Genomic DNA, 27,754 nt, shown 5'->3' on the forward strand with positions numbered 1-27,754 from the left:
GTGATCGAAAATAGGTCCTCATTTTGATGGACCAAAAATCATAATTTTCTCCATAGAAAATTGGAAGAGGTAGTGAAGAGCGATTGTACTCCGAACTCATGTTGATGAGTGAAAAAGATTACGCCCAGTGATATATGATCGAACGGGGCTCTGATACCACTGATGGTTTGAGAATAAATTTGTATTGGTTTTGTTTAGAATAGGTGGATATGTAGTTAATAGTTTGATGATGTTGATAAGTTGGATGATTGGTGGGATAAGGAAGAATTATGTAGTGTTTTAATTTTTATGTGTGTAGTAAGAGAGGAGACAAGGTAGTAGGCTAGTAGTAAAAGACTTGCTTTGGCTACTCAAGCTTAGTTACAATTTGGAAGTTTGATGGGGTATTTATAGTTGCTCACCCCTTACACTTTATGGCTAGAATTATTTCTTCTAGATCTTTCTAGTTCAAGGATTTTATCCATACATTTCTACATATTTCTTAAACATGCATAACTAGAAACTTCTAGACTAAAGTTTTCTAGAAATGCCTATGTTCTATTGGATTTCTACATGTCTAGAAAATTCTAAATTACTCTACAATTATCTAAAAGTTTAGAGTATGTTTTTCTACAAATGTGTAGAAAATTCTAGACTTAATTTAGTATTGTAGAAATGTGTATCAATTTCTAATATACCCTTTAGTTGTTAAGAATTGTTTGATGAAAGATCTGAGTAAGAATTGTTTTTTGGATTTTATATGGGTGGAGATGTTGATGAAGCTACTTTGATATGCTATCAATTAATCTCATTTCTTGGACTAATTGATTATTGGATAAGTTGATAGAGTTCATAGCTTTTGGAGAGAGAATTTATCAAAAGTGTAAAACATATAAAGTTTTCTTGGTTTTGATTTTTAAAAATATGCAATAAAAAAAAAAATAGTTGTTCCTATTTATGTGTGATTGATTTGGAAAAGGTGCGGTATGATATTTATGCATATATTTTGAGTGCACATATCATTACTCAATAAAAGAAAGAAAAAAAAATAAGAAATTAAACTTTTATAACATTGTTAAGTTTAAGATTTTGTGACATTTAGATGTTTTACTCTTTATAAACAAAAAACAAATTGATTAATAAGAAAAATTAAAGGATGTTAGTGCACAAATTGGTGACACACTGCACTCACCAATGTCCACCCTCACATTTTTTGCTAAGAAAATATTTAAACAACACAAAGAGTCATATTATTGTTGGGTTTAGGAAGGCTTGCTTTTAGTTTTTTTTTTTGTTAATAATTGAAATAAAATGCACTAATCATTTAAAAACAACATTAAAGTAAACTTTGCTAATCTAATGAAGATTAATATTTACTGAGAAATGTGGAAATTAAAATCAACTTCTTTCTTTCCCACATGGTGCTCACTCACTCTAACAAAAGCTAGAAGAAAAAAATACTAAGTATGAGGAAAAGCATGCTAATTTTCAAAGATAAAATATGCAAAAGCATAATTTATTAAGGAAAAGGAAGTTTGTGTTGTAATAGCTACTAGCTAATAGCTATAGCTATTAAGAAAAAAATCAATAAATTACCATGGTAGTAGTAGCACCAAATTATAGATTATTAATTAATTTATACACTAATAAATACTAGTCTTAATCAAAATATTCCCACTAAATTTTAATGGAAGCAACAATCAAGAAGGGCCTTTAGTTTTATTTTGAGCCAAAAGAATCAAAGCTACTAGGAATATAAAATTCACATAGGTATATTTGGAATCCAATTGGTCAAAAGTGCAGGTCTAGGATTTATAGTCTTGGATTGGAAGATCAACTTTATTTTGAGGACTAAATATTTATTAATTTCACCAATACAATATATAAATTAATCTTGGTCCCCTCTCTCCATTACCACCATTATTCATCCTCTACAAGATAATTAATTCTTCCCCTAACTTCTTCTTCATATAATTCAAAAATAATGTCATTGTAGTAAAACTTGCTATAAAGCATAATGAAGGAGGGAGCTCATTATGGTGTTATACTTATAGTGATTACCAAAAATTATTGTTTTCTATTATTAATTTTTTAAAAAAGGAAAAGAGAAAGGTAATCATTCCCACATACATACATTCATGTCAAAGTCAAAAACATTTTCCTTACATGGAAAAATAATGGTCATGCAATTTGATTATTTATTATGGCACTAAAACATAATAACCTTCCTTGCTTCCACACAAGGCCTTGGCCAAGCAATCAATATCAATCCAATCTCAAAAAGAAGAAGGGTTTTATTTAGCTTTATAAAAGAAAGAAAGAAAGAAAGAAAGAAAAGAAGGAAAAAAGGGTAGGGAAGGAGTCAGAGAAGTGAGGCTTAGATTATTATTAGATTCTTTAAACTTTTGGTAACCTGGGCATGAGTTGAGGGGTCCAATATTCTTAAGACTTCTTAAGTCATTGTTCCCCTTAATCTTACTACTCGGTTCACTTGATAACCTATTTTATTATGTAGTGTTGCTCTTCATTTCATACATATATATATATAGGCAGCCGATTTTGTGCCCATATATGCAAAACACGGATTGGAATCCGTTGTACGGCAGGGGGGCCCCACCGTACTTTTAAATGTTTTTTAATTTTTGAAATGTAAGTGGTAACCGGTTGTTGTAGGTGTGGTTACCGGTTGGGATTTTATTTTTGTAATTATAAAATAATTAGGTACGGAAAAAGTACAAAATGGTACTGTTTGTGTTAGTTAGAGTACAAAAAGGTACATCAGTCTTCACTGTTCCTGGCAGTTGATGGTACGAAAACACTGTATGCAGTGGGTCCATGTTGTCGGATTAAGGCTATTTTGGTATTTTCCTTCATTCATAAGATCATATGTATTTGTGGGATGGTAATTAAGTACATTATATAGAGTACCGTGTACATTACTTATTTCTGCGTGATGTTTAGTAAAATTAGTGTACATAATATCACGTACCGAGTACAAAATTTCACGTACCGAGTACGTTCATTTACGTTTCGTAGTATAATGTTTAGAAATTTTTTTTTAGTGATGAAATTATTTGTTGTTATACATTGAGTTTTTAGTTGGTGTAATTTTGTAATTGTAAATATTTCGTATATAAAAATTACCAGAAAAATATATTTTTTCACCTTATAAGATTCAGTTTTTTTTCCTAGGCATAATTTAGTTGTTTGTCAATAATAATTTTGAGGTTTGGTGAAGATGAGAGAATTACCTTAAACACAGCAAACATAACAAGAAGTATATAAATGTAGAATTTTTGAAGCAATAAGTAGAGTCATAAACGTTAAAACAACAATGGCTAAAAGTAGCTAGTTATAAGAATGACCATAGTAAGACTCTTGTGTGGAGGAAGGCGGTTCCGGGAAATACGCGTTGGAGTGGTCATTGAATGAGTCAGATGCTGGTTGATTGTTTGGAGGTTGTTGCCCCTGAGATCCAGTGTTATGTTGACGATTTGGGCACCGTCGATAATCATGGTCTGATGAGCGACAAATGCGACAATGTCTTGAGTTTCTTGGGATCTGCTCCCCGTTTGGTCCTTCCCTTGTATTTCCCGTACCCTTTGTTCTCACAACTTCGGGGTCTTTAATAATGTTGGGGTTGCTACGATATCTTCCAGGTTGTGGCGTCTCTCCTTCCGGATTGGAATTCAAGTCAAATTCTTCCTTGAACATTAGAGTTAGCCGTTCAAGCTCTTCCTTTGCACGGTTGTACGAGTCCTCTGATTTCGCTGCATAGAAAGTGAAGTTATAAGTCAGTGAACTGAGAGATCCAAACCTAGCCATCTCGTAAATGTGCTGTTGTGGTTGTGCTGGCAGGTTAAAATGTAGGTGGAGATTTATCTTTGCGGATTTGCTCCATCGCTTCATGAGAAGAGAATTAGGTATTCTTCTCATGTTTAATCTTTTCATTGTAGCCCATAAATGTCTACAAGGGTACCCTTGACTTTCATAGAGCAAGCAACTACAGTGTAGTGCTCGTCGGCCTTCACAGTAATGAACTCGGTATTGGACGTCCGGATGCTGGAACTTTCCAATGGTGAATATCCGCCACTCTCCTTCTTGCTCTTGAGTTAGGACAAAATAGTTATTCTCTAAATCAAGCTGCTCAGCAACCTTGTGGTACATAGTTCTTGTGTAGAATTCAGCACATTGGTTGTAGTAAGTGGTCAAGCATGTAGGATTAGGTGGGTGAGGTCGAGTGCATCTACTTTTGAAGTCATTTGCAGTCTCGTTGTGTCTGAGCTTTGAGACTGTCATATCTATGGTTGTTACAAATTCACGCAAGCAATAATTCTTCTCTAAAAATTTTTTTAGAGCGGAGTTGATGGATTCGCAACGTTGTGTGGTTCTCATTCCTGCAACGAATGAACCCCTTAAATACGTTTCTGCCCATTGTTGTCTTGACTCGAATGTTGTTTGACACCATTCATTATCTGTTAGTTGTTGGGTTTGGATGACGTCTAACCATCTTGCTTCAAATTCTTCCTCCTCGTAGTAGTTGTACATGAGATCCTTAAATGTTTTTAAGAAGATCGGATCTTTAACCTTTTTCGAAGCATTTGTATTGAGATGCCAAGCGCAGAGACGGTGCGTAACATCAGGCATGTGTTCAACGATAGCCTGTTTCATGGCCGCATCTTGGTCAGTAACTACAACACTTGGCTTCTTATCTCCATGGCATTCTAGAAATTTTTGAAGTAGCCAAGAATATGATGGAAGCTTCTCGTGGAGGAGGAGAGCAAATCCGAAGATGCATGTGTTGAAATGGTGGTTGACGCCAATGAGAACAGTGAGGGGCTTATTGTACTCATTCGTCATGTAGGTTGTGTCAAATCCTAGTACATCCCAAAAAGCTACATAGTCCACGCGTGAGTTTCCATACGCGAATAAGTTAGCCAAGCGATTCTCGTCGTCAACCCGATAGACAACGAAGAAATTAGGATCCTTCTCTCGCGAGACAATCAAGAAATCCCGCAGCCCCTTCGAGTCCGTCTCTATCTTCTCTTCTCGCTTCGCACCAGCAACCCTGTTGTACACATCTCGAAGTTGACATGGCATTTTCTCGTAACCTCCACTTTGCAAAGCAACATGAGACATTATGTTGGCAGTTTTAATTCCTACGGAGTTCATCGACCTAACTTAGGCAAGCAACCTATTGGAGACAACTCTATATGATCTCAAAAATTGTACCTCACTTGATGAAGCCAGCTCGTGATTGTGCATTGTGCTGAACTCTTTGCATTTCCAAGTGTTACACGGCTGTGTGAGTAAAATACGCAATGCTGCCTGACATCCGATTTTAGTGACATCATGAGGTCTTTTTTTTCTTGGTGTGTCCGGTGATGCGATTTTTTTCGAACCCTCGGAACAACAAACCCACCTCCGCATTACAATGACCCCATGAGAACGTCGTACATCGTCTTTCCTTGTGCCGAAACCCATCCGTTTCGCATACATTTCGTAGAATGCTTCCCATTTTTCCAGTTTGTCGAGACTCTTGCCTAGCACGTCCTGTATCTCAATCTCATTCACTGGTTTTATGATGTTTAGCTCTGCTGTGATGGTTTCCCATTCATAAGTGTGTTCGTCATTCATGTTGGCTTGTTATTGATTTGTAAGAATTGTAGATGAGGAGTAAGGTGTAGAGGGTGCTGAGGGGATTGAAATTAGATTTTGTGAGTTTAAAAGGCTGAGATAATAGGGTTGTGTGGAGTTGGTGATCACATTTAAAGTCGTTGGCCGATATTAATGGGCCTCTTCAATATTACAATCTGAACTCAACTCCTCTCGTACGTCATAACAGTATAATAGTACAAATTGTTTTAATTTCATTCCACATGTAATTGTGAAATAAGGTTATTTGACGAAAAATTTGAAGGGTTGATGTTATTGAGTTGAAAGGTTTGGTGGTGGGATTTAAATAGATTGGGGTTATGTTAATGGGCCTTCACCTAAGTTTTTCAATGAGTTGAACCATATTCGTACGTCCGAAATAAAACATTGTACTTTTTTTGTTTTTGAAAAAAATATGTTAAGAAAAGAAGAAAATTTTAATAAATGGTTAGTTGTTCACATTTAAATCCATTGGGCTTATATTAATGGGCCTATACCAACATCTTTTAATGAATTCAACCATTCCTGTACTTTACAAAGATAACGCAGTACTATTATGAAAACCCCATGCGTGTACACGTGTATTAAAGTGATGACTTTTTTTAGTAGAATGGGTAGTTTTACTGATTTATATATGTTGGGGATTTATTTATGTTGGTGATATTAATGGGCCCTTCACCTACATCTTCTTATAAGTTAAACCATCGTCGTACGTTAGAACGATGCAAGTAGGACATTAGGTTTTTTGGAAAAACGGGATTGATGAATAATGTTGACATTTGACCATACTACGTACGCCTACACGTGTATTTAATTGTGTAATTCAGAGATTTAAGCACCCCTCTTTTGACACATCACATTTGCCCAATGGAGTACAGCTAACTAAAAAACGTACTATAGGGTTATTCTCCACGACTTATATAAGACACTTGAGACGTTTTCCAATCCAGCATCAAGTTTATAGAGAAATTAATTTGTAACTTAGTTATTAGCATTACAATATATCAAGTATGAGTTCGAGTCTACACTGGGTTATTTTCAATGGACCAAATGAAGGTATCTATAGTACGTACGAAGATGCTGTAAGCAAAAACACTACTTCTGATGCGTCCATAAAAATAATTCGTTATGAATCTTTCATAGAAGCTTTTTCTGCTTTATGTCTACATGGAGAGACGGGAGAATGCTTCACTGGGCAGAAAGTTAGAGAACTTTGCTGTGTTAATGAGTTTCCCTACATGTGGGATTCTGATGATGATAATGATGAAGAGGCTATCCTTAATTCTGTTTGCTCACTGTTTGATGAGGGTGAATGTTCTGGTGCAATTAAATCACCCGAACAGGACAATGTGAAAGATTCGACTGAGAAAGGTGAGGACCGAAATGGAGATGATATAGAAGTTGGGGACAAAGGAGGAGTGGATACTTCTCCCAAAAACAGTAAATGATGCACTGTGTTAGTGTCCAAGTTATGTTATTTTATATTTTAAGCTATAATGTTGTACGATCAGTATTTGTTATGAAATATGTACTTTGGTTTATTTTGGAGTATTAATGTCACTTTCCTCATTAATTAATTGTGGAAGTAAAAGTGAAGTGAATCATTGTGAAATCACAACTGCAAACAGAAAGCAAAAAAACTTAAAATAATATAGTAAAGTTACAAACAAGTAGATATATAATAGAAGTGCTTCAATCTCATTAAATGGCCTAACAAAAAGTTGATTCAACGGCCATATGAGATGAGTTGTAACAAAAGTACAGTATATATATATGAAAAATACCACGACTGAAACCGAACGGATGTTCAATCAAGTTCTATAACTTGAGGGAACTTCCTTTGAGACGGAGGGTTATTGTCTCTGAACGGGGACTTTGGTCGTGAAGGGCTTTCTCTTGGAGTAGTGCTTGGTGATTCTTGTTTCACATGAAGTGGGTAGTGGGGAATGGACACCTCGGTGTAGTCGAGAATGTCATCCATGATACCCTCTAATTTTTCTCTTGAAGTGTTGGCTTCTTGCATGGCGTGGACTGAATGGTACAGATGTTCCGCGAGTTTGTATGACTCTTGCTTGGCCTCCGTGGCTCGTAAATGAGCCTTCTTTATAATTTTTTCGTGTTCGTGGAGAACAGACTCGAGCCTTGCACAGTTAGGACATCCTGACATGGACGCTGAACGGAGTCTTGGACTCCGTGACGGTGTACCTACGGGTCTTGTGGAAGAAAAAGGATGCGGTGGGGATTTTTGAGGACTTGTTTCAAAAGGGTTGAAGTTTTGGTAAGGGTCCATTTGATGTAGGTAACAGTAAAACGGGGTTTGATAAAAATGCTTAGTAAATAGACATAACCTTTACTTATATAGTGGGTTGGTGGGTTGATGTACACGTGATTGGGTTGATGTGTTTTGTGGTCCAAAAGTCAATTGGAGCCACAGTTCGGTCCACGTGAGTAGCAGTCCAGTCTACGTGCGTCAAATATACAAGCTGCCACCAAACAAAAGTGCATACATATATTACCACACCAGTACACGAGAGAATAAAATTACTACCATCACAATAATTCGAAAACTTACCTGTAAAAATATCGTGCAACCGGAGACATTTTTGGTGTTCTTCGTCTTGTACCGGTGTAGAGAGCTCATTAGATATCGATATCGAGCCGCCCAATTCTTCTTCTTAATTGACCTTATGTCAACTAAAGAATGCATGTAGCTAGCCGACCTCGGTACCATTCTTCGGCGAAGAACACGGCCCAATACAGACAAGGAGAAACTTAATGAGAAACAGGTAGTCACTGTCGCTGGTTTCCCTGAGCTCATTCTCCAGCAAAGTCAGGGAATACCTATAGTCCTTGGCCTTGAAGAGGACGTCAAACTCAACCAGGTCACGCTCACTTTCGGTTGCCACGGGTTCTCCGCCATCCCGGATTCCCATGACATCCTCAAACAGCTTGGAGGATAGTTGGATTGTTCTTCCAAATATCTCCAGCCGAGAAGTGGTTGGATCCACGTGATCGATCAGCCAACTAACTATCTTAGCGTCTATGTACGGGGCATCCTCCCTTAAAAATGTTGAGAAATCGGCATTTCTCACCATTTCTTTTTGAGCCTCGTTGAGCAGTGGGACTATTCTCCCCAAACGCTCGAATGAGCAACGACCAGAATCTTGAACGTCCCCCACACCTTCGTTGTTGTCAATCCCTGGCTCAGCAGATAATGTCTCCTTCACCTTCTTCCCTTTCCCTCTACCACCAACCTTGGCGGGGGAAGCCTCGACTTCGTATGCAGCCCAATTGTCAATCTCTTCATCGCTAAGAAGCTTGAATTGCTCCTTAAAACTACGAAGCACCTGCAATATTAAGACTCGATTATTAACAAAAGTACGCTAAATCAAAGATAAAAAATAAAAGATCCATAACACGATCCAAGTCACTCACATCCGCTTTAGGTTTCTCTTTGTGTGCATCAAAGCATAAGCATAGAAATTGGCTTGGCCGCATCAATTAAATAAAGGAATGGAATTATAAATATTATTTTCAAAACCAAAAAATATTACCACTAAAATAATCGCCACAAATAACTCACTAGTACTTCGGCCAAGCTTCCTTCGGATCCTTCTTCTTTATCTCTGTCGCATCCTTTTTGTCCGCAGCAGCCCCCTCTTCCGTTTAAATACCATTTTATAAACCTATTACACAAGACAAAATAACTTAAATTAACAAACATTCAAAACACTAAAATATTGGAAGACAAAGACTTTGAATAATTCATGCAATTGTCTAACATTTCAGTGTATTCATGACATCCCGACACTTAATTTTCTATATGTGTACAATAACGAGTAAGCATCTCTTCCCATATAACATAATTTCATAATATGTATTACATGGAAACTGTTAAGTACAATGTACCAATATGCCTAAATAATAGATTCTGTAAATTGTTAGTTTTGTTATAATTCTAATTTCCCAAAAGGAAAATTCAAATAAGATTAAAATTCAATTAAAAGCAATGTCAATTTCCCAAAATCGAGTGGGTTGTACCAAACCAACAACCTCCGATTCTTGATTGGAACAAAAAAACCGCAAAGTACAGCAGTTCACAAACAATTAATAAAATAAACAAGTAATAATAACAATAAAAATCACTCATCTTGTTGCAAAATAGTCTCCCTTTGCTTCCAAGTTATCATATTTTCCTAAGATAATTTACTATTACAATACCATCCCGAAAGTCGGTTATACGGTATTCACTTTTAACATACAATGATGCCAACATATGTAATATAAAATATAGAAACAATTATATTAAGATTTTATTGTAGGCATCTCAGTGTAGATGCAGAAGGAACATGAAAATATACACTGAGAAGAATAAATAATAAGGATCTACCACAATTTTTTAAACTTATTTTCTATCCCTTCCACATTTTTTCCTTATACCTAACATAGTCAAAAACTCCATAATTCTTCAAAGGAGAATGCAACTAATGTTTTACTTGCTAACTAGAGTACTTACTAATGTCTTATTACACTTCCTCAAGTATGAACATTAAGCTTTGATGGGGTTGCAAAATGGGACTTCTAAACCTTGTCCACTTCTATATTACTTTACAAAATAGCTTTCTTTTGATACTATTTTATAAGATGAATTCTATCTGCATAAGTGAAAAAATTTCGAAAGGGTTTTAATTTCATAAGGTCTCAAAAATGTACGAAAATTTTATTTTCTATAGTACAAATATCTTTACAAAATTTAAAACATATATTTTTTTAAATTATTCTTATCCGAATTTTTAATAGTACTCCTAATTTATCTGTGTTAAGTTTTTAATTCAATACACAACTTGTTCGATTTGATAATATCTCCTATTTCTATTAGGATATTTAAATTGTATGACATTATGCTCAGTACCAATAAGTTTAGTGCCTCTAAAATTGGTACCATACTTACAAATACTTGATGTTTTCATATTTTAGCCCAAAAACAAGAAAGAAAGCAAAATCAGTTACATAATGATAAGATCACTAAAACAATATCCAACCTAATATTATAGAACTTGTGAATTATATTTTTGGGGTGTTGCTCAAAAACATATGATACATTTATATCTTTAGTCTTCACCGTACACATAACTGAAAAAGATAACATCTTTTTCTCTAATACCTATACATAAGGCCATAATAATAATAACAATACAACTATTTTTGTTTTATTGGGTTCAGATTTTTAAATTGAAATGAGTTTTGTCATATTGCTCAAAAAATCTCCATTTATCCAATCCCCAAATATTCAAAATCCAAACAAGTCAACAAACACATTTCACAAATACCGAAATCAAAATACCTAAATCAAAACCCCTAAATTACAGTGCATTCCACTTTAAATAGAAATACCGAATCATATATTCATAAAAAACTAAAACGAAAAACTCAAAACAATTTACAGTACATTCCACACTAACAACCAAGCACATGCACGGGGGGAGACAGAGAGAAAGAAATACAAACTCCATTCAACACAAAACCAGAGAGAAAGAGATAGAGAGAGATAGAGAAAGTAATACCTCCACACAGAAATGCACAATCCTTGCAACACCTCACCCTCCACACCTGAGACAAAATGGAAGATATTAAGTACACGAAAATGCAAAAACACCACGTTCGCTTGAAAAATGTATTTTTTTTTCTGTGAAAAGTATGTAAAGTAGAACGGACAAAGTGTAAAACCCACCGTTGACACTCCCTGTAACAACTCCAACAATGGCAGACTTCGAGTAATGTACACCACAGTGAACAAAATGTACAGTATGGGTTTCACCAACTCAAATGAAAATGGAAAATAGAAAAACAAAATGGAAAATGAAAAAGAAAATGGAAATGAAAGAACTTTGCTTTTGCCCTAGCAGAGACGAAAATGGAAATGAAAGAACTTTGCAAAATAAACAACAAAATAAAAATAACAATGAAATGGTATAGTGGAGAGGGACGACGGTTGATAGGTTGATAGGACTTGATTGATGGATGTAACTGTTCACTTTTCCATTTTTTAATAAATTTAAATTTCAAAAAAGTAGCCGGTACCCATTTATTTAACCCTACATACCCCTACATCAACCTCTACATGAACCTCAACCTTTGGATCAAAATAACTGCCCATCCGACGGTTACAGTACATCACGGATTGCAATCCGTGTCCGTACAGTAACGGGACAAAATCCGGTCCCTATATATATATATATATCTTAAACTCTATAAATTAATATAACTGAAATTTGAAACTCACATGTACTAACATTTAACATTGAAGGTACGGGTGGTATTTTGTGTTAATAAGTTGTATCAAAATAAGTATTACAAGCAAATATCATATTTAAATTTGACTTATCTATACGTTTGTCAAAAATTAAAACTTTAATTCAACCTGTTTATAAACGTGTTGATCTGTCACTTAGCTCTATCCGACCAATATAATTTATTTATATAAAGATTTTTGCTTGATTTTTCGTTAATTTATCAATTTATTAACATATTTACAACAAATTTAACATATCCACAATCTTTTTATAACATATTTATTGCACTAATCTAACTAACTTAATACAGATATTATATATTTGTAAATAAGTTGTTGTGTGATTTTTAATTCAATAATAACCCCAACTCATTTAACAAAAATCCAAATCTTTTTATTTAATGCAATTTTTGTTATTGTCTGTCACCCATCTTCTTCCGGCCCCTAATTGAATAGATCAAATAATTCTAACTAACAAAATTAAACATGAAGTAGAAAAAAGTATAAAGACCACTCTCTACTTTTTTTTCTTTTCATAGTCCTTACTACTATTTGGCAGTGTCAATATCAGAATCATCACATGTTTTTAGTGTAGGGCTCACCCCTTTAAATGGAAGGTATAGAAGACCAAACCAAACTATTTTCTCAAACTATGAAAGAAGCTCCTTTATTATGGTTTGGTTTGGGTAATGACTACTCCTACTACTACTAAGAATCAATGAATATATAATGTGAGTGAGTCAATATCACCAAAACAGAAAAAAGAAGAATGCAAACACAATAAAAGAGAAAAAGCAAATGCACACATCATCACCATCATTACAATCATCACTTACTTACTACCACCCCACATACCAAACCTAAATTACAAACAATTCTCTCTTTCTTTCTCTCTCTCTCTCTCCAACTTTTATTCAACTCTTCTTCTTCCCCACCTTTTCCCTCCTTTTTGCAATTGCACCCTCTCTTGCTTGAACCCTCATACACCCCACCCCCATCCATGTCTCCTCCTTTCTCTTTCAAAAGGGTCTTCTTATTCAACAAGATTTCTATATTTAAGTACAAGAGAAGAGCTATAAATACCTCTTCTTTTCTCCCACAAACTCCATTGATGACTACTTTCTTCTCTCCCTTGTAATATAACCTTTCTCTTTCTCTGTTCTCTTTTTATACCAAAGAAGAAGAAGAAGAAGAAAAAACAATTCTTGATTTCAAAAGAAGAAGAGCTAAACAATGGGCAAGAGAGAAGGAAGAAGAACAAGACTTCATTATTGTCATGTAGTGATTTTCCTATTGGGTCCTTTCCTTTGTTCAGGTGACTTGCTTTGTCTTGTTTTGTACTTTGGTTTCAATTTTATAATTTTTTATTATCATTATTGTTATAAAAAATTAATTTTGTGTTTTGGGTTGTGTTTGGTTGTTTTTCCCCTTACTCTATTCCAATAAAGATTTGATTTTTATTTTTTTTTGTTCAAAAAAATAAAGATTTGATTTTTATATCAAGTTTAGTTTTTTATTTTGTTCAATCTTCAGTTAAGTCCCAACTTCTTTTTCTTGCTTTCTCTTTATTTTCCTTTGCATCTTTTCTCTCTTTTTGACTGTTGAAATTGATGCTCCAACCCTTTATTATTTAACTTGTTGATAGCTTCTTAAGATTCTTCCAACAGCTTCTTATATTTTTTTTTCTTCATTTTTATTTATTTCTATGATAATGTGCAATGAGAGATGGGTATTCAATGTTCTATATCTAATCTAAAGTATGCAAATTTCAAGGGTGGGTTCTTACTGTTTTGGGTATAGAATTTCTCTGCTGAATCTGATACCAATGAGCATAGTTCTCTTAAAAAAGACTATTCAATCTATAAGAATAGGAATCTTCTTTAAAGCTTTTATTTTTATTTTTTTCAAACTTGCAATAATTGCTGAAAAAAATTCTATTTTCAAACCTTTCTTTAAAGCTTTTTCATTGAACCAGTTTGTTCATGTAGATAAATAAGGACATCTTGAATTAGTACTCTTATTTTTTTTTTTTTACCTCGAAGATACCCAAATTGAACACTCCCCAATAAACTTTTTTTCAAGATATTTTATGTATATTTTTCTCAAATTCCAAAAAGAAACTTTTCCACCTACTATTTGGTATTTGCATACTTCACATGGATTAAACTTAGGTCACCTAACTATCCAAAATGGTAAAAAAAAGAAAAAAAAAAGAACCCAATTTGTGTGTGGTGACCTTTAGCAAGAAAAAACAAAAACATTTTGTTTGTTAAGTGTTGATTTTTAACTAATGTGAATAGAACTATATAGATGTATGACATTTCCAGTCTCTTATAAAAGAAACAAAATACTATTTTGTATTTTGTTTTATGCTACAGCATAAAGACAAGTTCAATCAGAACCCTTTTATTTATTTATTAATTTTCTTTTGTCAAAAGAAGAGATATTGGTAATAATTTGATTTCATGATCCCTATTCAGATTTTGGCACCATTACTTTCTTCACATGTTAACTCTGTTTGCCCAAAAAAAAACAACAAAACATGTTAAGATTAAAGCTAACTTTAATTTGCTTTGAAGTACAGGTTCAAGGGTAAGTGTCAAGGAAGGTATTGAACACATCAAAGATTCAAAATTTACTTCCCAAATATCAAATACTCAAAAGGACATTACAACACCAATCACAACTGTTCCAACATTAACTCCAATCAATCCCACAACTTCTTCCATACCAATTATGAACCCGAATTCGAATCCAGATTCGAGCTCTCCTGTTACCATGACACCTACACTGAATCCAAGTACCACTACTACTACCACTGCTGCAACCCCTGGTTCTTCAGGTGCAAGTTGGTGTGTTTCAAGTCCAAGTGTGTCACAAACTTCATTACAAGTTGCTTTGGACTATGCTTGTGGATTTGGTGGTGCTGATTGCTCTGCAATTCAGCCTGGTGGAAGTTGTTATAACCCGAATAATATTCGAGATCATGCTTCTTATGCATTCAATAGTTATTACCAGAAGAACCCAGTTCCAAATAGCTGTAATTTTGCTGGAACTGCTGTTATCACTAGCACTAATCCAAGTGAGATTTCTTCTTATACTCTACTCTACTATGCTATGCTTTTTATTTTTTGTCCTAGTCTTAAAAAGAAAAACTTGTTTGGGATAAATCCATGATATGTTTTCCACAAGGGTTAATACCATTTTGGATCATGTGTTTTACAAAAATTACTAATCAGGTTTTCTATTTTATTAAATAATAAATTTGACTCTGTATTTTTTAAATAGTACAAAATAGTATTGTGTTCAATTTTTAACCATTTTTTTTTAAATATAACTAATTTGAAGACGGTATCTATTCATGAACAAATTTGTCGTAATATCCCTAGATCGACTTATTGTTAAATTTTATTTTAATAAAAAATTAGCTTAAGTACTATTTTGTAAAATTTTAAAAAATACATAGCCTAATTTATCATTTAACAAAATAGAAGATCTAATTGTTAACTTTTATATAACACGATCTAAAATAGTATTTACCTAAAAAAAATAGAAAACAAAATTATGAGATGATGTCTAGTTATTATTTTCATCTGTCATTCAGTCCATTTTTCCGGAATTAGAGGATGTGTCTAATTAATTATACTATAATAGTGTGAAATAGAACAAAAAAAAAGTGACATTTGAAAAATTCAACCATGATGCCAGAAATTATCCACTTGAGAGTGGCATAAAAAGTCAAGGTTCCTATATGTTTATAATGTAGAGATCCCTATACCCAATTTCAACACTCTTTTCTTCTTATTATAACACCTTTTTTTCTTATGTTTTTCCTGTTGACCAGGTACAGGAACATGTCAATTCCCATCCACTAGGTAACACTTGGTTATAATTTTACCTAATACCAATCATGTGATGTGAGTAAGAAAAGAAAATGACTTGTTTATTAAAATGTTGGAATTGCAGCACTAGTTCTTCAGTGTTAAACACAACAAATTCAAGTGGCTCAACAGTGTTTGGTGCAGTACCATCTGGTCCCCCACCACCACCCACATCTGCAGCTCACCCAAGTACTAGTTTCTCACATTTGTTCATCATCACATGTTTCTTTCTGTTTTTACCCAAATAATAGTCACAACAAGTAAAAAAACAAAAAATGACCATTTCTACTATTTTTGGGACTTATTTTTGTGCATATTGAGGAATCATTTCTGGGGTCTTGAGATAATTAACTGAAGAAGACAGACATGTTTTTGAAGCTTTAGATTCCTCCATTATTCAAAGATTGATTTTTTACACCTATAAATGGGGAGAGAAATAGAGAGAGACAGATCATATAGAAACATATGTTGGGTTCTTTGTAGATTTTAACCATAGTGTTTCTTCTTGTCTTGTAAATTTTATGAATTATTGTAATGTTGTATCTTCATTATTAAACATGGTTTTGAAAGGTTTCTAAACCACTAAAGTGAATGTCTTTTTGTGTGTTAGACAAAGTGTATATACAATAATACAAGAATATTTTTATATTGAATAATATTAAAGTATAATTAATCAAAGGTTCCTATATATATTAAATTATTCAACTTTCCAAGTTCTATCCCACTTTATTCACATGTTCAACTATGAATTATCATTATTCAAATGTCTGTTTTGAGAGTCTTATGCAATAATAGTTTCTATCTTATAAGTTGATTATGATGTTTTATTCTTAAAAAATATATATATATCATAATTAAAGACATGGTTTAAGATTTTAGATCTTATCTGCTTATAAAAGTTGTCAATCAGCGAGTCTTTTAAAAGATATTTATAAATGTGGATAGGTTGCATTATATATGTAACTTTTGCATGCTTTTATTCTATTGCTTCACTTAACAATTATTGTCGTTCTAATCTCTTTTTTGCCCCACATCTGTTATTTTCAATCCAATTTTTACAGAAGATTCCTTATAACCATATGCCGATTAGATTGAAAATGTGAATTTCACCCTTGTGTCCATCCATTTAATCGAAAATACTTTTTTATAATTTGAACAAAACCCAATAACCTTAGCCAAGGAGTCTTTGTCTTCTTCTAAGCTTTGAATCCTAACCTCACCAACTTGCAAAACCCAAACACAAACACAGCTAAACAACAACAAAGATCTTTGTTGGTTAGAGATAAACACAAATACACAAAGAGATTTGATCTCGGAGCTCACTCAAAAATAGGGTTACATCTCTGTCAAGCAAGCTCGTCTCAGAGATGTTTGATCGTCCACTATCAACATTGAAGGGTTACAAGAATAATGGTAAATCTTGGAACAACCCAATTTTTGTCAAACCGATAGATGACTCGTTATTGATTGTATCATGGATAGCCCCTCCCACGGCCAAATGAGGATTGAGGAAGGTGATATTGTGAATTCTTAAAAGTGGGAAATAGTTGAAGACCACTAGATCTCCCATTTTCAAATGCAAGATTAACTTGCATTTTAACAGCAATATCAAACATGTTCTGGTGATATTCCAACCTACTCTCAAGTAGGGCCTGCACTTTTTCAACGGTGAAGGCATCACTTCTTGATGTAATATCAGATACAACTCTGAGTCAACTTCTAAGGCCATTAAGGAGCTAAAGAACTAGATCTTGATCATTGACAAAGGAACCAGCAGCAACACTTAGGGCATCAGAAATGGATTGAGCCTTGTCAACATACTCAGAGATGGAGAGATTTCTTTTTTGAACATTGGAGAGCTAACCCTTGAGTTGAAGCCGCAAAGCTGTTGTTTGACTGGAAAATTTTTGTTCTAAAGCACACCAAACAATAGCTGAGGTGTTGTAATTCGCGACTAAGGCAAGAATACTTTTTGTCATTGATGATCGAGGCCATGAAAGTAGGAGTTGATCCTTTCTCCGCCATTAAGCATACTCTGGATTTTGGACCCCTATGATAAGATTCTGAGGTGGAGGGACTCCAGTAAACAAAATGTCATCAAGATCTTGGCCAATTATGTTTGGAACCACTTAAAATTTCCAAGACAAAAAATTTAATCGATTTAGTTTTAAGTGTAAGAGATGAGGTGAGCAAGTTGGAAAATGGATTCCATTTCCATGTTAAATTTGCAGAGCAGTAGAAGAAGAGGCATTCGCCATTGTTGTAGGTGCAGGATCAAATGTTGAGGACGACATAGACGTGAATCAAAAGCAATTGATATCATGTAAAGACACAAGAGAATAAAAATGCTTATTGAAATTAGCTTTGCAAAAGCTAATCAAACAATTAGACCATTTTTTTTATTTATAGAAACAGAGAGTTTGTTACAGCCAATACAAAAACCAAGAACCAACTAACAACTTTTAGCAAACACAATTCACAGGATCTGTTATATGCCATATCTTTCCTGAAGTAGATTTTATTTGGAGATTAGAAATTAGTGATATTAATAATGAATTGGATGAACTTGTTGATATATCATCATATCTTTTTAGTACAAATTAATGTACTTGATTATAATAAATCTTAGCAAGATATCATGAGTTATGTCAACAAGTGGACATACTCTATATTAACAATACATTGATGGAGTACTATACATAATCAGACTTTGAGATTTCTCTTCAATAATGGATATATATATACATATATAGTACTAGGACCAGTGTATAAATATATATATATATATATCTATTAAGTTGATTTGTAATCTACCAATATTTATAATTCAAAGATTTTTTTTTCTTTTTATTAAAAATAAAAATAATGGATGGCTAGAATAGAGGGGGAGATGGAGAAAGAGAGAATAAGTAGTTGAGAAGAAAACAAAAGCATTGAATAAATGAAAGTACTGCTTTCAATATTTACTTGACAAGTATAACCATCATCCTCATATTAATTCAATTTTATTTTAAATAAAATTCATTGTTTTTTTATTTATTATTAAAAAAAATCATGAAAATAACTTCATGCTTTAATATTTTTGATGACTCAGCTCAATCCACATCCAGCTAGACCAGGACAATTCACATCATGATCACATATTACAACATCACCATCACAAATATAAAATTTGTATGTGTTTGTGTGTGTGTTTTTTTTCCCTTTTTCAGAGAAACAACAATATAATTAAAAAATTTAAACATGGTTATGTTATTGAAGTGAGTTGGGGTTTTGAAGTAGATTTGAGTACAAAAATATTGTTATTTAAGTGTTTGATTTTTTATATTATTTATTAAATTAAAATATGTGAAATTTGATATTAAATTACACAAATAGTAATACATTATTTTTTATGGTGTTTTAATATCTTATATATATCAATTTTCAAAGAACTAAATATATTAGATTGTATTAGGACTCTAATGTTGCAAGCTGGTGTAATGGGTATTTCTTTTGTTTATAGAGAAGCGAATGGAGTCGCTCATGGTTTAGCCAATTATGCTTTGGTGAACAAGGCTAGTGCTATGTGGATTGGGGTTAATCCCTCTTGTGTACGTTTTGCTATTGAGCAAGACATGCCTAATCCTATGTAATTTGTTTCTGTGTTCAAAAAAAAAAAAAAAAAAAAAGAACTAAATATATATATATATTAAAAAAAAAAGGACTTTTTTAAAGAAATTTGAGGGAGCTTAAATATAAGTTTTCTTAATTTAGAGAGTTGTTTTTTTAATTTTGGGAGACTTGAAATTTGGAATTTTCATAACATAAATTTTATTAAAAAATAAAAATTATGTGGAGGCTTACTTTACATGCCTCATGCATGTATGGTGGGTTTCTTTAATTTAATTTATTTATTTTTAAAAAATATATATTTTTTTTAACGAATTGCTCAATGTTTTAGGACTATCATTCAATTATTATTATTTTGTTGTGTAGTATTTAACTATCATGTAAGTATTAAATATTCATTTAAAAAATACTTGAGCAAAAAAATATGCACTAATTTTTATTTTAAAAAGCACACTATAAACATGACATATTTTTTAATTATATCGATTTTATTTTAAAATTTTAAACAAATATAATTGAGAGAAAAATATTATCACTTAGATTTTTTTTTTTTTTTTAAAACAAATTACAGATATGCTTTTAGATCATCTTTATGTTTGAGTTGATTGGAAATGAAGTAGTTATCAAATCTGAAAGATGCTTATAGATATTATTGATGATGTTATATGTCTCCCCAAAAAAGTTGATAATTAATTAAGTTTCACAATTCTTAATTAGATTTGCTTAAGCTTTCGCTAGCTTCCATATATCAGTTCATTAATTACACCGTACAATAAAAACATAACAAAAACAGCTAATACATTACCTTTCAAAAAAAAAAAAACAGCTAATAAATTACATACATGATTACATCCATAATACGTATAACTAAATCTAAATAAGTAAAAAATATAAAATATATATATATATATGGTATATATATTCCTATATAGTTTCAACTGGTCTAATGAATTTTTTATTCGTGCTTATAAATAAGAGACTTTATTATTTAAAAATAACTACAAATTCTTGACCAATTGAAATTTTGTCACAATACATTACTGACATACATAGCACGAAGAAGGGAAAAAATTATGTAAACTAACAGAGTTACAATATAAAAGTTAAAATACAAATTTATTATTAAACTAATCAACAATATGATATATAAGTTTCTACTAGCTATCTTCTTAATTATTTTCTTTTAATACGTATGTAATAATAATTTGGCTTAATTATCATAATAGTTCTGCGAGGAAAATTGTTTAAAATAAGGAATGTTCATAAAATATTTAATTTAATTCAATTTATACAATTTAATCTAATCTAATTTGTAAAATGTAAAAATTTATATTTGTGCATATTGGATTATTAGAAATTTAAAATTTAAAATGTAAAATTTAAAATTATCATAATGTTGATTGACATGTAAAAGTAACTAATCAAATTCAATCTACACATATTTATAAATATATTAAAATATTAAAATTAATATTTTAATGTAAAATATAGTACTTTAAAAATCTAATACATATTATATATAAAAGTATATTTCAAAACATACTAGATATAAGTATATTCCATTCTTATTTATAACAAAAATATATCTGATACAAGTTTATAATTCAATAAAATGTATATTTCTTTCTTATTTATAAAGAAATATAATCTAAATCAAAATCAAAATCAAATATTTATTTATACATATAATTTTTTTCTTCTTCCTTTAGATTTGTTATTTTTTATTTTATTTATTTTAAGTTGTTGTTAGAGACATAAAATAACAATAATTTGAGTTATTTCTTGTTAGTTATGTAAAAAAAAAAAAATTTAACAAATATTAAATAATTCAATATTAAAAAGTAAATAATTTAAAATAACTGATTGCTATAGATTTTCTATTCAATGGCCCACACTACAAGAAATGTTGCTTTTGTCAGCACATTTCTAAATAAGTTGATTTTTGTGGTTAAGTGTTAAAAAATTAGAATATTGGCGGCTAAACCAGCTGAACTTTAAATTTTTTAACACTTAACCACAAAAATCAATTTTTTTGGGGCAAAACTACATGAACTCTCATTCCGTTTTGCTCTGTATCTCTCCGTCCAAAAACACAGTTAAGTATCATAGTGGACTGTCCACGTGTATACACTTGTACACATGGCAAATTTTTAGTGACCCACGTAATATTAATTTTAAAAATAATTATAAATATTTAAAAAATTAAAAATTTGAAAAAAAATTAATTTTAAAAATATTTTCTTTTTGGGATATTGTCAACTAAACCATCTGAACTTTAAATTTTTTAACACTTAACCACAAAAATCAATTTTTTGGGCGTAAAACTACCTGAACTCCCATCCGTTTTAACACTTTTCTTTTTTCTTTTCTTCTTCTTCTTCTTAACTGAAAAAACTCGAGCACCTAGTCGCCTACCCCACGACCCAACCTTCTCCGACTCCACTCTCTCTCACGTTGCACAACGCCAGCCTTCTCCGACCATCCCATGTCAGACGGGCCACAGAACTGAACCCCACGATCCGAAAAATCCCAACCTCGATCTGCCTTCTTCTCTCTCTCCTTTGATCTTTCTCTGACCTCCCTTTGTTTTTTTTTTTGTTCAGTCCGACCCCCCACCAACGATCACCACGGAGAGAGAGAGAGAGAGAGAGAGAGAGAGAGAGAGAGAGAGAGAGAAGAGATGAGAAAAAGAAAGAGAAGGTCTGTGAAGGAGAAGATCGAGAGAGATAGAGAGAGAGAGAGAGAGAGAGAGAGAGAGAGAGAGAGAGAGAGAGAGAAAGAGATGGCAAATGGTTCCATCGAGGGCCCGGGTGCTTCGCCTCCAGCGAGGTCTTAGGTGGTGAGACAAGAGAGAGAAAGAGAGGGCCTACGAGGGAGGGCCGAGAGATTAGGGTTTCAGAAAGTTTAAGAAGAAAGAAGAAAGAAAGAAAGAAAGAAGAAGAAGAAAAAGAAAAAAAAAAGTAAAAAAAATATATTTTTAAAATTATTTTCGATTTTTGTGGTTAAGTGTTAAAAAATTCAAAGTTCGGGTGGTTTAGCTGCCAATATCCCACAAAAGAAAATATTTGTAAATTTTTTTTTATTATTTTTTTATTTTTTTAAATTAATATTATGTGGGTCACTAAAACTTTGCCATGTGTACAAGTGTATACACGTGAGCAATCCACTGCGGCACTTAATTGTGATTTTTAGACGAAGGGGTACAGAGCAAAACGGAATGGGAGTTTAGGTAGTTTTGCCCCTAAAAAATTAATTTTTGTGGTTAAGTGTTAAAAAATTTAGAGTTCAAGTAGTTTAGCTGCCAATATTCCTAAAAAATTTAAAGTTTGGGTGGTTTAGCTATTAATATCCCTATTTATAATTATTTTTTAAAAATTAATATTACGTGGGCCACTAAAAATTTGTCACAAGTGTGTACACGTGGACAGTCTACTGTGGCACTTTACTGTGATTGTTGGACGGAAGGTTACAGAGCAAAACGAAATGAGAGTTTAAGTAGTTTTACCTCAAAAAATCAATTTTTGTGGTTAAGTATTAAAAATTAAAAATTTAAATTATTTAGCTGCCAATATCCTTTATTTAATTAAAATATATAAAATGGGATATTAAAATAACAATAAGTGACGAGTAATTTGCGGTATAAATATTTAAGTATAACTTTTAGTTGCAAATAAATACTTAAGTTTAATTTTTGGCGGTAATAATACCTAAGTTATATTTCTGGAACTCTGTTGGTACCTAACCGTTAAATATTAACCCATTATATCCACGTGTTATTTTTTTATTGGTATATTTGAATTATTTTTTTTAAAATAATAAAAATTTAATGATTTGGACTAATCAACGATTGCCACGTGGCAATTTATTTAACCAAGTACTTACAGAAGTTTCAAAATTATAACTTAAGTATATTATTACCGCTAAAAATTAAACTTAAGTATTTATATATAATTGGGAGTTAAACTTAGTATTTATACCGCAAATTACTGATAAGTGACTCCATATAGAGTTTGGCAAAGGTTAACATTTCTCAATATGGGAGGATATCTTATTAGTAAGAAACAAAACATAAACCAAAGAGAGGACACCCAGTAAACCTCGAAGCTTTCCCAACACCGACGAGGCAAACCTAATATCGTACAGTGAATAATGAAAAAGAGAGTACGTTGGGACAATTAAATAAGCATTTAATGTCTTTTTTGGTTCAAGTAAATAAGCATTAAATTGTTGCCACATATTGTATAATGTAGTACTACCACTGCTCATCATAGGTGTCAATTGTCACTAGTACACATTTGAAAAAAGGAAAACAAAATTACTATATAAAGTAGGGAGTGATAATTTAGGTTAAACACAATAAGATTACTCATAAATGTATCATTGTAAACTTGTTATAAATAAATTTACTAGTTGATAAGTTAATAAAAATTAAACATGATTTTTAATATAAATAATTAAATATATTAGGTCGGGTCAACTCGTTTATAAACGAACAAGCTCAACCCTAAATTTAAGTGGGCTAAATCTGTGTCTAGGACTAACTTAATCCAGAGGCCAAAAAAGTTCGATGTTTAACATTTACTTATGTCGATTATGTTACCTTGTTAATTTTAGTACCCACGCCAACCACAACTAAACAAATAATTTATTCAACGATAAATAAAATGATAATAATAATTTAAAGGTGTCTTGACATTTGACATTTGTACTGTTCGTCTTCATGATTTTGTTCATTGATACTGTATAATTTTTGTCTGATCACCTACCCTTTTCAATCTTCATTTAAATGCAACTATAAATTATAATAAATTCTTCCTTTAATTTCTTCTCCCCTCTCTCTCAGCTATCTTCCAATTTGACGTTTTTTCTTCCAAAATTCAAAAATACATCTAAGGCCCAGTAAAATTCTTCTTACCAACTGTAAAAAAAGAGAACTGAAAAATGAACACAATAATAATCCTATACAAGTATACATAGATTTAGAATATATACACAGTAGGTTGAATAATATTGTTACTGTTAATGAAACAAGTACTATATATTAAAATTTACCCCAAAAGAAAATAATATATTAAAACAGAATGTAGTACTAATAAACTAAATAAATACATATATTTATATTTAAGGAAATATATACGTTACATCATAAGATGAGAAAATACAAAGTTATAAGTCTTTCCCAAAATTAAAACATAATAATAATAATATTATATTTTTTAAATAATTTGAACTAGAAATAGGAGAAACCTGCTGATTTCTTCTTCTTATTATCATTATTATTATTATTATTATTATCACCAACTATTCCTTCATTCCCAGCTAACATCAAGTACTTGTCTCTCCTAGTAAGACTAGTACATTCAAAACCCAAAGTATTAGCCAATTGTTTTTGTATGTAATTAGCTACTTCCCAGCTGGATTTTCCACCTGCACCACAAGACATTTCTTTTGGAATTTTCCCGAGAAAATGAACAATATATCCAGGCCTAGGATTCATGAAGAAGAAAAGTGGGTCCAAACATTTGAGCCCACTAGCTGTAGTCCCATAAAACATAGTGGCTTTTGCGTTAACAGCTACAGGGACAATTTCGTCACTTAACTCAGCAAATAAAGAGCTAAACCTCAACAAATAAGGCTCTCTACAAGTTGTTCCTTCAGGACAAACAACCAAATCACCTTCACTAAGCAATTTCTTCATGGTCAAACCATCTTGCTCTCTATCTCTAGTCAACCTAACCGTTCGAATGGTTGAGATGAATTCTGACATTTTGCTTAGACTGTAGGTGACAGCTGTCACTGGTTTGGCCAATGAAATGCTTATGAAAACAGGGTCTACTAGAGTTCTGTGGTTGCACACGTACAGGATTCCTTTCTTTTTGTTTTGAGGATCGTTACTTTCCCAATTGGTGTCACCTTTGACCGTTAAGTCAACGCCAGCTAAAATCCCCAATGGGGTTCCAATTTGGAATGGAAGAAACCCAACTGAGATTCTGAAAATGGCTAAAATGACCCCCAAAGGTAACCATAAGAACATGACTAGAGTTGCAGCTGGTGTGGGCAAGAAGGCTAATCTTCCATCATGGAAAATGAGGGGTTTTGGGTAATTTTCCCTTCTCATAGTTACTTTATTGTTACCATTTTTTATATTCTCAGCATCTTTCACGTTCACTATGTAACCCTCCTACAAAAATTAATACAAAATACATTTATTAGTATATAAGCATAGTCACATCATGATAATTAATTTAGAGTGATAAATAAATGGTTGCAATTATTTTCTACACCTATATTTTTACACGTGTAATGGTCACACGCTCCATATTTTTGGATTTATTAACTTTACCTTTTTCTTCTTGTGACGAGTAAAAAAGATTTAACCCTATTTGCATGTAATGATATTAATACAGAGCCAGCTAGCTATCAAAAGTACATGCAGCCATTTATTAATGCGCTAATTTTCGAGGATTAATTAGTATTAAACCAAAGTAATTAATTTAATCATAAATAGAGTTTTGACAAGAAAGTACTGTTATAGTTGTAAACTTGTAAGGTTAGGTAAAACCATAAAAAAAAAATTAATTACAACTCTCAACAAGAAGCAATAACCAATAAGAACAATTACAATGAAATAAAAAAAAAATTACATTCTTAGGTTTAAATTTTTATATATATATTTACGATATTCTATAAAAATATAAGAAATAAAAGTAATAAGAAAAGAACATCAAAATAACATAAAAATAATATATAAATAACAAAAAATCAACAACGAAATAACAAAAATCCAATAAAAAACTGTATTTTATGTAAACAAAATCTAAAAACTTAAAAAAATGTTGAAAATTTCATACCTACTGTATTTTGTAATTCTTTTATTATTTTTATACTTTTTAAAATTATCTCTAAGCAATATATCTCTTGGATTGTTTTCAATTTCTTAATAATAGATTTTTCTATTATCAGATATATATATATATATATAATGATTCATATTACACCTAGTATTTTCCAGGTCTTAACCCTAGGTGTCGGTAATTATTAGATAAAAACTATATTTGGTATGATTAAATCCATCCAAAAAAACTAAAAAATTATTATGTTATTTCCTAATACAAATGCAAAATATATGTACATTGTTATGATGAATATGCAACAAAAAGAGAAATTAAAAACAATATTAATAATTATTTTTAATTAATTACCTTGCATAGAGATAAAATGAGTTGGTCATGAAAGCTTGGAGTACCAAGTCCAATATCAGGCTTTTTATCACCAAAATGTTCCTTCAAAGCTCTATGCTTAACAAGCAAACCATTTTGAGAAACAAAACCACTAAATCTTTTCCCATTAACTTCTAACTCAGTTCCAAAAACATCATCAACACTCAAATACTCCTTAACAAAACCCTCAACCATAACTCTAGGAAGACTAGTGAGCAGAGTCTTAGTACCAGCCGAAGCCAAAACCTCGTACGCCTCAACATTAAGATTCTCCAAATAAAACTTGGGCAAAACAGCTCTGCTAACGTTGTCCATGTCCTTAGTCTTGAGCCCACAAAAGGATATGAAAATCATGGCTTTGAGCTTCATTTCATAGTCCAAAAGCCACAAAAAAGAACAAGACAATAGAAGAAGAAAAGCCCTTAAAATCCCACCACCTTCGAAGGCCACTAACATGAAGTAAGGGAAGAAAGAGTGAGTCCTCAGGAGAACTCCGTGGAAATCAGTGACAATATGAGCATGTTGTGATCCTCTAGAGTCAAGACCACACTTTGTTATGGTGGGGAAGAGTTGTTGTTGTTGTTGTTGTTGTGATGAACGGAGTACTATTGCGTAGAAATTTCTTCTCATCTTTCTTAAAGCTCTGTAACATGAATTGGCTAAGAGTTGGTATATGATCCAATCTATTAACTTGAGAATCACCATAGGAAAGAACATAGTTTGCTATAGTAGTATTGTATAGTATAATTAGCTAATTAGTGTTAATATTATGTATATATATGTGATGAAGAGAGAAAAAGTAAGTTGATGTAATTTGAAAGATGTGTTAAAATGAGAGAGAGAGAGAGAGAGAGAGAGAGAGAGAGAGAGAGAGAGAGAGAGAGAGAGAGAGAGAGAGAGAGAGAGAGAGAGAGAGATGAGATTGTGGTAGAAAAAGGGTTGAGGAGTAGTGATTATTTATAGGAGCCATTAAATGAGAGATGTAAATAGGGAAGTTGACCAAAGGGGGCCACTACTTCGTTTTATCATTAATATAACAGAGGTTAATTAGTTAATTAACAAAGAAATGCTAATTAGCACCTTCTTAGCTAATTCATTTTAATTAGTATTTTTTA

At 32.0% G+C, this 27,754-nt stretch overlaps 4 protein-coding genes across 4 annotated transcripts; 1 reads left to right on the forward strand and 3 right to left on the reverse strand.

Annotated features, from left to right (window-relative positions):
- Positions 1-3,327: 3,327 nt before the first annotated feature.
- LOC133030656 (protein FAR-RED IMPAIRED RESPONSE 1-like) lies at positions 3,328-5,118 on the reverse strand. The gene has a single exon (XM_061103466.1). It carries the CDS (start codon positions 5,116-5,118, stop codon positions 3,328-3,330), a length of 1,791 nt encoding a protein of 596 aa, XP_060959449.1.
- A 2,311-nt stretch (positions 5,119-7,429) lies between these two features.
- Positions 7,430-8,289, reverse strand: LOC133030082 (uncharacterized). The gene is made up of 2 exons (XM_061102293.1): positions 8,207-8,289; positions 7,430-8,117 (listed from the first exon to the last, which is right to left on the reverse strand). Exon 2 carries the CDS (start codon positions 7,922-7,924, stop codon positions 7,442-7,444), a length of 483 nt encoding a protein of 160 aa, XP_060958276.1. The 5' UTR covers positions 7,925-8,117; positions 8,207-8,289; the 3' UTR covers positions 7,430-7,441.
- A 4,309-nt stretch (positions 8,290-12,598) lies between these two features.
- Positions 12,599-16,460, forward strand: LOC115698592 (PLASMODESMATA CALLOSE-BINDING PROTEIN 3). Its single transcript, XM_030625699.2, has 4 exons — positions 12,599-13,241; positions 14,511-15,008; positions 15,771-15,801; positions 15,893-16,460. Exons 1-4 carry the CDS (start codon positions 13,160-13,162, stop codon positions 16,053-16,055), a joined length of 774 nt encoding a protein of 257 aa, XP_030481559.1. The 5' UTR covers positions 12,599-13,159; the 3' UTR covers positions 16,056-16,460.
- Positions 16,461-24,508: 8,048 nt separating this feature from the next.
- LOC115700504 (glycerol-3-phosphate acyltransferase 1) lies at positions 24,509-27,498 on the reverse strand. The gene is made up of 2 exons (XM_030628048.2): positions 26,622-27,498; positions 24,509-25,600 (listed from the first exon to the last, which is right to left on the reverse strand). The coding sequence occupies exons 1-2, from the start codon at positions 27,354-27,356 to the stop codon at positions 24,650-24,652; spliced, it is 1,686 nt and encodes a 561-aa protein (XP_030483908.2). The 5' UTR covers positions 27,357-27,498; the 3' UTR covers positions 24,509-24,649.
- Between the last annotated feature and the right edge of the window lie 256 nt (positions 27,499-27,754).

The sequence above is a fragment of the Cannabis sativa genome, chromosome 8 (genome assembly GCF_029168945.1).
Source record: "Cannabis sativa cultivar Pink pepper isolate KNU-18-1 chromosome 8, ASM2916894v1, whole genome shotgun sequence".
Classification (NCBI taxonomy): Eukaryota; Viridiplantae; Streptophyta; class Magnoliopsida; order Rosales; family Cannabaceae; genus Cannabis; species Cannabis sativa.